General features: G+C 43.5%; 1 protein-coding gene across 1 annotated transcript in view; it reads left to right on the top strand.

Moving 5' to 3' along the window:
- The window catches only part of necab2 (N-terminal EF-hand calcium binding protein 2), a 93,194-nt gene extending 81,307 nt beyond the window's left edge, over positions 1-11,887 (top strand). The window contains exons 10-13 of the mRNA XM_053427489.1: positions 4,524-4,636; positions 9,400-9,477; positions 10,215-10,306; positions 11,859-11,887. Coding sequence (XP_053283464.1) covers positions 4,524-4,636; positions 9,400-9,477; positions 10,215-10,306; positions 11,859-11,887 — 312 coding nt within the window. The remainder of the gene's footprint in view (positions 1-4,523; positions 4,637-9,399; positions 9,478-10,214; positions 10,307-11,858) is intronic.
- Positions 11,888-12,212: the final 325 nt, after the last annotated feature.

Below are 12,212 nucleotides of genomic sequence, written 5' to 3'. Positions count from 1 at the left end.
GGTGAATGTCCTGTGTACGTTTGAAGGTCTTTTTGCACAATTTACCAACGACCAGCAGATGTTAGCAGGTGTTAGCAGCCACCAGCAGATGTTGGGGACTTCACTTCAGTTGTGCACCATAGCGCCATCAGGTGTTTCTGTCTTGTATAAATTATACAGGCTGAACTTGAGGATTCACTGAGGCTAAAGGTGAATCTGCCCAGCTACTGGCTGGTATGGCAGCACCATGAAAACCTCTGGGAGCTCAGTAGATCAGGATTTACAGTTTATTTTCTTACTGACTGAGAAAATTCTATCCTCAAGTCCAACACTAAAACTAACAGTTGTTCCTCTGAGTGCATTTTGAATTTGCATTTTTTGTGAAGTCAAAACAAACAATGGTTTTCACTCTCAGCTCCAGTTGACGGCGAAAGGAACTCATCACTTCTACAGCAGCAGCGTTGAAGAATAATGATAAGAGGCAGAAATCAATCATATTTATACAAGAACAAGGCTCCACGGGTCTGTAGGATAAAGTGATAAGACAACTCACAGGGTCACTAGTGTCCAATAAACACACACTGTGCATATTAATACTGAAAAAATTGATTTGATTGATTTGATAATAAAGGTGACTCAAATTATCATATATATATCCATGGAACACACTTCATATTAATACATGTCAGATGGGTTAAAAGAAGAGTCTGTGATATATATATATATATATACGTTGTAATAAACCTGCCGTTGTTTAGTCCCTCTCACTCTTTTCTTTAAATTTAAAATGATAAACTGCCTTCAAGTGCATCTAATAAATCCTACAGTAAATATGACATGTACCAAGTCTACGTTCAGAAACTAGAATGGAAAAATCCGCCTGACAATTAATTCCAGGAAATAAGCCATTAACAAGGCTATGCTTGGGTGGCGTCATAGTGATGAAAATCCATGTCAGGCATTAAACTGATGTCTCAATTCATTTAAGTAGATTAATAATATTTAGCGAGCGGATTAAATACAATAAAGTGAGGCCTCAATTGCATGTCTTCTCTTTATTCTGCCTCCACAGCATAAACAACGCTGGTTCCACCTCTGAGGACACCAAGGCCATGGCATTGGTTTTATTCCTGGGAGTTTATTCACTTATATTTGACAATTACACACACATTAGATATTGTAGAGCCTATATTTTTCTGTTTCGCTCCGTTAGTGATAAATGAAAATGGACTGCATTGGGACTCTGCAGGGAAAAGGAAATATACATTAGCAGCCAAATGAATATGTCAAAATAAAAAGAAGTTAACTGACATTTCTTTGTTGGAGAAAGAAAATGATAGTGAGACTGGAATGAAGAGGAACTGAGGGAATACTGGCTAATGACTTCATTCTTTATAAAGTGCAGGCTCTGCCCTGAGCACAGAATGTGAATGTCTTACTGTTCATTAGTATCCAAAACACACACCAAGGAAACTGTCCGCATTTCTTAATTGTTTCTGACTAAGTGTATTTGTATGGAAGAGTATTATATTCAAGGAGCAATGTACAGGTATATACATTTTCTGGAAGTTATATGAGAAGATTATTGCATCTAATGTCGGTCAGGACGAATATGAAGAGTGTGAGAAATAGATTAGGGAGTCATCTGCACAGAAACGAGAAGCAGCAGATTTAACTTAGAGCAAACACATTAATTGAGAATTGTCGAGTACCAAGGACAGAGCCTTGAGGGACTCCATGAGGAAACTCTGAAATGGAGGAATTAGATATCAATGGCTAAACTGGATTTCCTTTTAGAAATACAGGAGTAAAACCAAACTGAATCTGTTCCGGATACTCGTTGTCTATGCCCAAGGCTTAAGGGTTAACATCACCTCAGTTTCTGAACCACAAAGAAGGACCATAGACACAGGGGTTAGCAGGGCGGTGAAACCAGAGGTGCCCAGTTAGAGGCTTCTGATGGATCACATCTGCAGGGCCAGGGTGTCAGAGGCGAGCGGATCTAATCACTGTGATTTGGTCGAAGAGGCCGGATGGTTAACGGACTGGTAGTGATTCGATTAACTGAGGTTGCTGGGCAATGTAGTGTTTCTAATTGAGTTGATGGTGTGTGTGTGTGTGTGTGTGTGTGTGTGTGTGTGTGTGTGTATTCATTCATGCTTTGAGGTAGACTATACAGAGGTTATAAGTCCCTCGGGTTCAATCACTGTTATGGGTTCTGCGCACAAACACACCCCTGAAATCATTGCGTCATAAATCACACACACACACACAGACGTGCAACACATATCTCTGCCGACAAACAGCTGGGCTTTTATTCACGCAGCGTAATGCAGCACAAGTGCCGCTGCCTCGTGACAGCAATTTGATATAATAGCATCAGATAAACAGTGATGTCAAGAGATAAACAGTCGTTACACGGCAATAAAACAGACAATCAGAGCGATAGAGACCCACTAACGCAAAGTGGATGCAGATGTGTTGAATACTTAGAGTCTGCGTGTGTACGAGCTGCAAGAGCCGCAGTTAATATCTGCTCAACGTGGAGAGCTCTCTTATTGGGCTGTTAAAACAAGGAGCCATTTCCAGTTGCACTCCACGATTGCATGATGTGAAATCTCATCCTGATGATAACAGTCACTGCAAGTGTCTCAAAGACAGCTGGGGAAATTTCTCATTACAAAGAAAAGGAGGGAAATATGAAGAACTGATCCAGACAGTGATGAAGAGGAGCAGCCTGCAGGGCGGCTGGTCTGGATCAGTGGAGACTGAGACAGATGGAGGAGCAGGGAGGTGGGAGCAGGGGCCGAGGAGCAGGGAGGTGGGAGCAGGGGCCGAGGAGCAGGGAGGTGGGAGCAGGGGCTGAGGAGCAGGGAGGTGGGAGCAGGGGCCGAGGAGCAGGGAGGTGGGAGCAGGGGCCGAGGAGCAGGGAGGTGGGAGCAGGGGCCGAGGAGCAGGGAGTTGGGAGCAGGGGCAGAGGAGCAGGGAGGTGGGAGCAGGGGCCGAGGAGCAGGGAGGTGGGAGCAGGGGCAGAGGAGCAGGGAGGTGGGAGCAGGGGCCGAGGAGCTGGGTGAGGGCTGCAGGTCAGATGAGGAGGAAGTGAAGTGAGCAGATAAGTAAGTGCAGGGCTGAGGAGGAAGAGGAAGATAAACCCAAACTGAGTCAAACTTAAGCTCTTCATCAACTTGGCAATAAAACCCACCAACAACTTGCTTTTATCTGATGTGAGAATTAATAGAATCGAGTTCACTCCCAGGTCTTAAAGTTGGACTAAATACTAAAACTGTTTTTGTTGTTTGTTAGTTAAATTTCTGTCTTTTTAATTGTGCATATTAGCAGGCTCTTGCAAATGAAGATGTTTTGATATTTCACCTTCAACACTTTCACTTTGTCGATGGTCTTCTCAATTTTTACATTGCTTTCATTCTGCTGATTCCGGTTCTCCTGATATTTCCTGTTTGGAAGTCACAGTAAATGGCAAACAATCTTTTCAACTGTCAAATCCTCTCTTATGACTGTTGCCTCCACTGGGAATCAAACTACCAACCTGCTGATTAGTGGATGACTCACTTCCCCCCGAGCCACAGTCACAGCAAGAGAAGGAGGAAAAAATCTGAAGATTTATTATGACATTTAAATGTCAATTGCAGGGAAATAGTGGAGATGATGTAAGATTATCTGGGGATTTTTACAAAGATACCCTGTGAAGGGGTGTGTGTATATAAATAATCATAGTGCATCTGTGTGTGTGTGTGTGTGTGTTTATTTGTGTGTGTGACAGTTCAGAATGAGCTCGACTGCCAAACCTGACGTGTTGACAGATTTTTCTCAAAATGATTAATAATAGATCTAGAGATGACCCCAGTTCTACACTGTGTGCGCGTGTTTGTGTGTGTGTGACAGAACGAGAGTGGGTGTGTGTGTGTAGTATGACCACCACTAATGTAAAACTGTGCAGACACTGTATTTGTGTGTGTGTTTGAATGTTTATCATGAAATGTCAGTGGGAAGCTGCTTTAGTTATCAGATTCAGAATCAGAAAGTATTTATTAGCAAGTAGGTTTAGAATCTACAAGGAACTTGCTCTGTTTATTGGTGCATACAATGAAAATAGAAACATAAAAACACAATAAATACAACACACATAAGAAAAGCAACAAAAAGAAACAATATATATTTACTCACTATTTACTTCTTATTTACTCCCTTTTTCTAATATTTATACAAAGTAGAATTTATTTAGACATAAACATATCTAAATAAAAATATATAATAGATACAAGATATAAAAAGTGAAGTAAAAAGTGAAATGCAAGATGCAAAACAATCTGGGTTAAAGACAAAGTTTTAATTGGTCAGCTTCACCTTTATCCATCTTTAGTACAGTCGCAAAAATACGTATCTTTTCCATACAAACACTTATGAAACCTCTCTCTCTCTCTCTCTCTCTCTCTGTCTCTCTCTCTCTCTCTCCCTGTCTCTCTCTCTCTCTCTCTCTCTCTCTCTCTCTCTCTCTCTCTCTCTCTCTCTCTCTCTCTCTCCAGTCCTTGTTGCTGGTCCGTCAGGAGATGGTGGTTTCCCAGAAGAAGCTGGGCGAGTTCTGCGAGGCCCTGAAGCAGTACCTGAAGAACGTGTCCGCTCAGAGAGACTGTTTTCAGTAAGTCCACGTCTCACCACCGTGCACCTCATCATTTTACATATTTAATGTGCTCCACTTTCAGTGTCAGGATCTCAGTTTCTCTCACTTTATTAAGCAATACCTCAGATATTCTCCCCTCTGGTCCTGTATCTTTTAGTGTTCACACGCACACACAAACACACACACACACACACAATGTAATTTGGCTGAATCTAATATAGTTGGATATACACATGCTGTACATGTAATAACCCTCCTGTGCCTGCGTCAAGGTGCAGGGAGACGATCTAATACCCAGAGAGATTTCTCCAAATCCCCGACTCAATCTGCTCGGTGCACGTTCCACTCTCTCGTTTCTTTATACGCCCTCAGTGAGACGTTGAGGTTCTGGCTCTACTATACTACACTCTTCTATTTCTATTGTAGTTCCTCTCACCACTTACTGCATTTTATCCTTTTGGATAAAGGTTCTGTGAGAGCTGAATAGAGACAGAAATAAGGTTTGAATACTTCATATAGCAAAGAATATAACATGTTTTAGACACTTTGGGCGGATTTATATTTTCAACACAATATATACAATATATTAACAAACAGCTGCCTATTTACAAATGTAACAGATTATATAATACCATTATTATCATTGATTGAATCTTTCCGCTCATCAGGAGTCTGTGATCACACTGACGTTATCTAATCATGTGTCTCGTGTGTGTTTGGGTCCTATGTGTTGATTTGCTCTGTCAAAGTGAACAAATTGTTGTCTGGTCATTTACACAATGTTGCTCTGAAATGAAGACACCAAGCGTTGGGAAGGTGAACGTGTGTTATGAGATAAAAGGTAAAATGAAAAGCAGTGAAAATGGCTGAAACAGCCCCGACTCCACCGGGTCCAGTCTCTTCTCTCCGCTGCAGCTCTGCTTCATCCCAGCAGTTAGAACAGTTGTGTTGCTATTTCCATTCTCACTTTGTCGCTTATCATTTTCTTGATGGTTGGTTTCTCTCCAGTTGGTTTATCAGAGTTTATTCAAAGCTTTTTAAGACTGTAAAACGACATAAATGATGCAAACAGAAAGAGATGGTGGTCAGTGGTAGATCTGCCTTTAGAGAAGCATCTTCCAAAAGTCAGTGTCTGTGCGGGCGGGGGGGAAGCAGGTTCCTGAGGAAGAGAGGGAACAAATGAATTGTGCAGACATGGAAAGCTGAGATAACGTCGTTAGAGCCAGTTACACACCGGGGGGGGGGGGGGTTGGGGGGGGGGGGGGGGAGTCTGAAGCTGCTGCTCGAGATGCTGCTGCTGAATGAACACGTACGACTTCCTGAAAGAACCTTCAGATCAGAGACTAATGACGAGAAGGTTTTCAGAGTCTGAACTAAAGACTACATCTCATTCATCACCACATTTTGTGACCTGCCAGCAGAATAGTTGCGGCACATCTTTTAATAATACGGTGCCGGTGGGAAGAGGCTGTTCCGGAGCAAATAATGTCCTCGAATCATGGGACTGGAAGACGCAGGCGAGTGGAGCGCGAGCGGCTGGTTGTTTATTGTCGTGTTGTGAAGACGTGGTGCTGCTCGGTCACAGTGATGTAGAGAACCAGCTCCACCCGGTTCGGGACAGGCTCTGCTCAGGAACCTGTCACTGGACGTCTGGACCTTTGAAAGTCTGTGGGGTGAAAACCTCTGTGATCATCAGCAAATGACTCCTGGACTCACTGATGCTGAGACAAGCTCGGGTTTAACAGAAGACACCGAAGTGCAAGGAACCTAAATTAAATCTGACCCACACATTGATTAGTATATTGAGACAGAACCAAATTATTGTATATAATCATATCACAAAGAGCTCGAGGTCTGTCGGTCAGTTTGGTCTAAATATCTCAACTCGATTCATTTTTATCTTATTTGGAAAAATAAGATAAAACCTCAAAGAATTAATGTTACACCTTTACTCTCCGATCTTTCATCAGGCATCATAAGGTTTGATTCACCCACTAATCTAGTAAAAGAAGAACTCACTTTTAAGTCCTAGATTTTCGAAATGCTAACAAACTGTAAATCCACCTTTCAGCTCTGTTCTTATCAGATCTATCATGTTCACCTCAGTGAGTCACACACTTCAGCCCCTTTCACACTGGACAAAAACCCTCGAGCCCCCACTCCCCTCTGGGGTTTGTCTTCCCTGTGAAAGGAGACAATCAGCAATCACTCAGAGGTCGAATTCATCTGCATCGGTCTCAAGTGTTTACCCAGACACCATCGGCAGTAATGGAAACACGAGGCTAATTATCGCCCATTTTCCTGCACAACCCAATCAAGGCTCCACTATCAATAACAGCTCTAATGGAGGCGTTGGAAGGTTTGTTGGTAGAATCTGAGAATCTTTGTCATCTCAGCCACGAATCTGTCTTCGTCCAATCATCGCTGTGTCGTAAAGAACATGGAGTAATGGACATGTTCACTGATTCTGTTCCCTGATAATGAATGTGACCAGAATGGAGAAGTTTCCCCCCTCAAACCAGTTCTCTCTGCTGGTTCATGGCGCCTCCACACTGGTTTCACTTCCCAGAACCGGCATCTACGTCCATTTTAATGTCTATGATATGTAGACGTGGTCGGTGAATATCAGGTGGAGGAGACACAGCCGTTCAGATGATGAGGCTCGTTGTGTGTTTGTTTTGAGGTGTGGACTCATGGCTGGTTGGCACCTTTGTTACTGGTGTGTGTGTGTGTGTGTGTGTGTGTGTGTGTGTGTCAGTCGCAGGGCAGCACAGCGCCTGCAGGAGCTCAGGTAAATAATGTATGAGAGCGAAGACGGTTTGTTGACGGAGAGAATCCACCTCATTACTTTTCATTTCTCCCGTGTGCTGCCTCTCTTTCTTCATCCGGTGTCACTGTGCGTCTCCTCCCGTTGCCCTCCTCCTCCTCCTCCTCCTCCTCCTCCCCTCATTTAATCTTCTGTTATCTTTAAAGTTTATTTACTTTCTTCCTTCGCTGCTCTTTTCTTTCCCCTGCATTTGTGATTACACACAAAAACTTATTAAATCCTCCAGCAGAGCTCACACGACTTATTGTCATTTCATTTAAAGCCTGGTGGAGACATTAGGCATCCAGAGGCAGCCTGTCCCCCAGCGCCCCCCGCAGGTTCAGGGGAGAACTACAGAGGCATACTATCACATTTATCATTACTCTCTGTTTATATACACACCTCAGTCTGCTTATATAAACTCCTCATTCTGCTTATACACCCTCAGTCTGCTTATATACAATGCCCTTATTTCAAACTTTAACAATTTCCCCAAGGCCCATTATCTTGTGAGGTTTATATTTCATGTCACGTTTTATTTCATAATGTCACATTTTATATTGACCTTTTTCTCTCCTTCATCTTCTCAGCACATCACATCCCTCCGACCTTTTTTAAGTCATATTTCCCTCCCAGTCTTTCACACTGGGAGGTTCTGCCTCCAGGAAATATGCAAGTTTTTGTTCTATTCTGTTTCATCCTCGTTCTGTAAAGTCCAGCTCTGACAAAAGGGTTTGAGTGGAGCAGGTAGTGACACAGTGACTGAGACACTCTCCCCTCAGGGTCTGTACTGCAGCTCTATGTGCTCGCTGCTGAGACCCTTCACTTCTACAAACTTCTACATTACATCCTCCTGCAGTCGTGTTTCTCCTTGAAGCCCGGAGAGTCGACACTTTCTATAGAGCAACAGCATCATCGTAGCATTTGTGAACAAACTAAACATTAACACAGTAACTAAACCTCTTCTTGTATTTACAAGGCTTCACCTGCGACTTATGTAATCCAGATAATCAGTCTGGTAATGTTGCCAGCAGCAGGTTGATTCAGATTTAACTCAACAGCTTGTAATATATCAAGAGTCCATATGTTGATTATGGCCCAATGTCCAGCAGGATGAAATGATGGAGGGATGACATCAGTAGATTCTGCACAAACACTTTTCTGGCCTTAATTCAACCCAGTGACTCAGGAGCAGAAGGAGCAGAAGGAGCAGAAGGAGATCTGACCACACCTCATGCTACTTGACTCATTGGCTGAAACTGTGATGGTAGTTTTCGGTGATTCTTAGAGATCTGGGATGAGAACTCCTCCTGAACAGTGTGAATTCAAACCACACTGCAGAACCTGATCTGCATGAACAGGAGCTCAGCTGCTGCTCTCACCTCGATGTGTCTGGAGCCAGAATTTCACCAAACAGGTGAAGAACAGAGCAAATGCAGGACGTGAGTCTGATGAACAATGGGATCAAACTGTGCTGGTTCAAACTTTTCTGATTTACTTTATTTCCACTTCTCTCACCAGCAGCTTCCACTCGTCCATCTGCATGTCTTACTTACAGTAAACTGAACCTCCTGGAATCAAGATGATTCAGAGACCGTGGACAAAGATTCTCAGAGGATTATTTCTCTCATCTTTTCCTCATTCGGTCAAATAACCTTCTTCCATTTTCACCGATCTATTCCCACAGTGTTCCAGTGGCTTATAGCAGGTTTCATTTTAACAGATGAGTGTACTTCCACACATTCATCTTGTTGATCAGCGCTGTGACATCCATATTGTGCAGGGACAGAAAACAACTCACGATTATCACAGTTTCTTTAATGAGGCTTTTGATTCCTCTCTTCCTTTCCTCGCCTCCATCCTCTGCCTTACTTGTCGTTGACTCCCTGTTCCTCTAATCTTCCATTTTCCTCCTCTGCCGTCAATTCACCGATTCCCTCTCCTCCTCTCATCCCCTTTTCCCCTGTGTCTCCAGTGTGACCGCCGTGCGCCTGCCGGACGGTTTATCCTTTGTCGTCTACGAGTTCTGGGACGGAGAGGAGGAGTGGAAGAGGTGAGTTCTCAATCACGTCCGACTTCAGACATTTCAATCCTCAACCCGAGCTCCTCGCTGACGCCTGTCAATCATGTCGGTGTTGACAGCTTTCTGACTTTTAAAAAGGATTTGAACGAGTCAATGCAAACGAGTGAGCCGTCCTGCTTCCATTCTAAAAGTGACCTTAGTATTAAACCTGAGTAAATGCTGATCCACTTTAAAAGTATTAAAAGTCATTACTGAGTGTGGACATTCATTTTGCTGGTGAAAAAGCCTTTGACTCAGCACTGCGCCTCCTCGGAGCTGAGCACACCGCTCCTTCCTGCCATTGTTTTTATTGATTGGCGATTGCCAAATAAAGAGCCGCCTCTTTTCTTCCATTAATGTCATGAGCTAGTTGGAAAAATTCCCCCGGCCGCATTTAATTAACGTTCTGCAGCCACTGGCTGGGCGCGGAGCTGCTGAAGCACTCCAGATGCGTCAGGAGGTCATGATTTAGTGATGGAGCGGGTGCTGGGCACGAGGAGAGGCTGCTGAGGTAGCTGCCTGCTGGTCGGAGAGTTTCTGCTCCACTGCTCCCAGCGACGCCCGCCATTAATATTTCAACCCTTACAGTAAAGGCTAAGGGCCGTGCAAAGCGCTCTGAGGCCGTGTGTTCCCCCGTGCACGTCTATGAGTGGCTGCAGACGCGTGTGCACGTACAGACAAGATGTGTGTAAGGCTGATGTGTGCTTCCCCCCCCCCCTCCCCTCCAGACACCTCCAGTCTGCCCCCAACAAAGCCTTTCAGCACGTGAAGGTGGACACACTGTGCCAGCCGGAGACCGTGTCCTCTGTAGCCGTGCCAGGTGAGTGCTGAAATACTACACAATAAAACTACACAATAAAACTGCACAATAATACTACACCATAAAATGAGGGCCACTGAATTATGTTTTATCATCAGATAAAGGAGCGGTTCACTGATTTCAAACATGAACATCTGTTTAGTGCTTTGTCTGGAGAAAGAACAAGTAAAATGTATGATTAAGTATATAACACACCGAGATTTGTCAGGCAGCAGGTTGCATGATGGGAAGTGTAGGATTCCATGATTTTATGTGCAGGAACATTTGAGAGAAGTTGGGGGCCCCCGCCAAAAAGGCATTCAAACAATTCTTTAACAATCAAGATTATACACAAAATACAGACATTTGTAAAAGTAGTTACGTTTTTTTCAATGATCTATGTTTTATTTCTGGAGAATATTCCAATCTGGCAACATTAAAGAAAGAACAAGATAATTCTGGATCCATCTCCTGAAACGAATCCACTCCAAACATTAATGGTTTTCTTCCCTGGTCCAATAACTCACCCTTCCAATGAGGTTCAAGAAAATTGGATCCCTAGATTTTGTGTAATCCTGTTGTCGAACACAGTGAAAACCGAACCTTGTTGGTAATAAAGATATAAAACAGAGAAAAACTGAAAACCCTCAACTTTGTGAAAACTGAACTTTGGTCAGAAGTCACTTGATTTCTCAGCGCTGAACAGAAACCAGTTAAATTCAGACAAGAATTGTGATAAATCAGTTTCCTCATATTCATAAGAAAGTTTTCATGAACAGTTGAAGCAGCCTGGCTCTGAACAGGACGTCAGTAAATCTGACTCACATCCGTCCACTGAGCGAGGAGCTGAGCTGATGCCAGGCAATCGGTCTTTACTACTTCCTCTCCTGTCTCGTTTTTTATCCAGCTCTCCTCACCCCCCCCCCCCCCCCCCCGCCCTCCGCTCTCATCTTTCTTCCGCCCGCACACTTCTGTTTTTCTCCCCCTTGCCAAATTTATCCTCCACCTCCATTTAATCTTTTTTCCTCTCTTTCCAATTGAGCGCCAAATCATAATGTATTTAATATCTTTACTTTACATAGAAGTTGGAGACCTTATAAAAGTGTGTTCCCTCAGTGTTGCCAGATGAACGTTAATGTGGATCTGTCCTCATGTGACGTCTTTTCAGCCAATCATGCTTGACACAAGTCCTTCCTGTCTCATGTTTCAAAATAAGAGCCTTGTGCCTTAAAAAAGGACGTTTCTGGATCTCGACACATAAATGTCGGTGTTGATAGTTTCCTTCCCTGCTCTGGTCGAGTACAATAACTTTCCTCAAAATATACGTTGATTTAAAGCTTCTGGTAAAATACCTCAACATTTCCCATCTGGCAACCCATCACGTTCAAGCTCCTTCAGACTGAGTTATTATTATTATAGATGTAAAGATGTTTTTAATGATAGTAGCACCAGTTAATATGATAAAAATAATAATTATCATGATGCTAGCTTTCTGTCTGATGATCATTTCCCTTTCAGTCTCCTTTTCTGTCTCTAACCTCGTCCTCCCGTGTCCTCCTCTGTCTCCCTGCAGCCGCCTGGTGCAGCATGACCAGGGACTGAGCATGAAGATCTGCCGCCACACGCCAAGACTCCTCCCCCTCTCCGACCCGCCCTCCGTCCCCCCCGAAACCTTCTCCCCCTGCATTTCACCCACTCTCACGCCCTCTCCTCCCTCCACCCTCACATTCCTCAACTCTTTTTGTAAGTACATGTTTACACAGTGCAAATCGATGGCGTCAACTACAGTGAAAATTGAACAAACAGTGCATTGGACAACGTGAGATTTTAAAAAAAGAAAAAAGCTTAAAAGCTTAAAAGCTGTTTGCATCTCACCATGGTGGTTTTGCTGGTTGGAGATTTTTTGGGATTATGTCATGCTCATGTT

This window comes from Pleuronectes platessa, chromosome 7 (genome assembly GCF_947347685.1).
Source record: "Pleuronectes platessa chromosome 7, fPlePla1.1, whole genome shotgun sequence".
NCBI classification, from domain to species: Eukaryota; Metazoa; Chordata; class Actinopteri; order Pleuronectiformes; family Pleuronectidae; genus Pleuronectes; species Pleuronectes platessa.
This window is presented reverse-complemented; position numbering and strand designations above follow the sequence as displayed.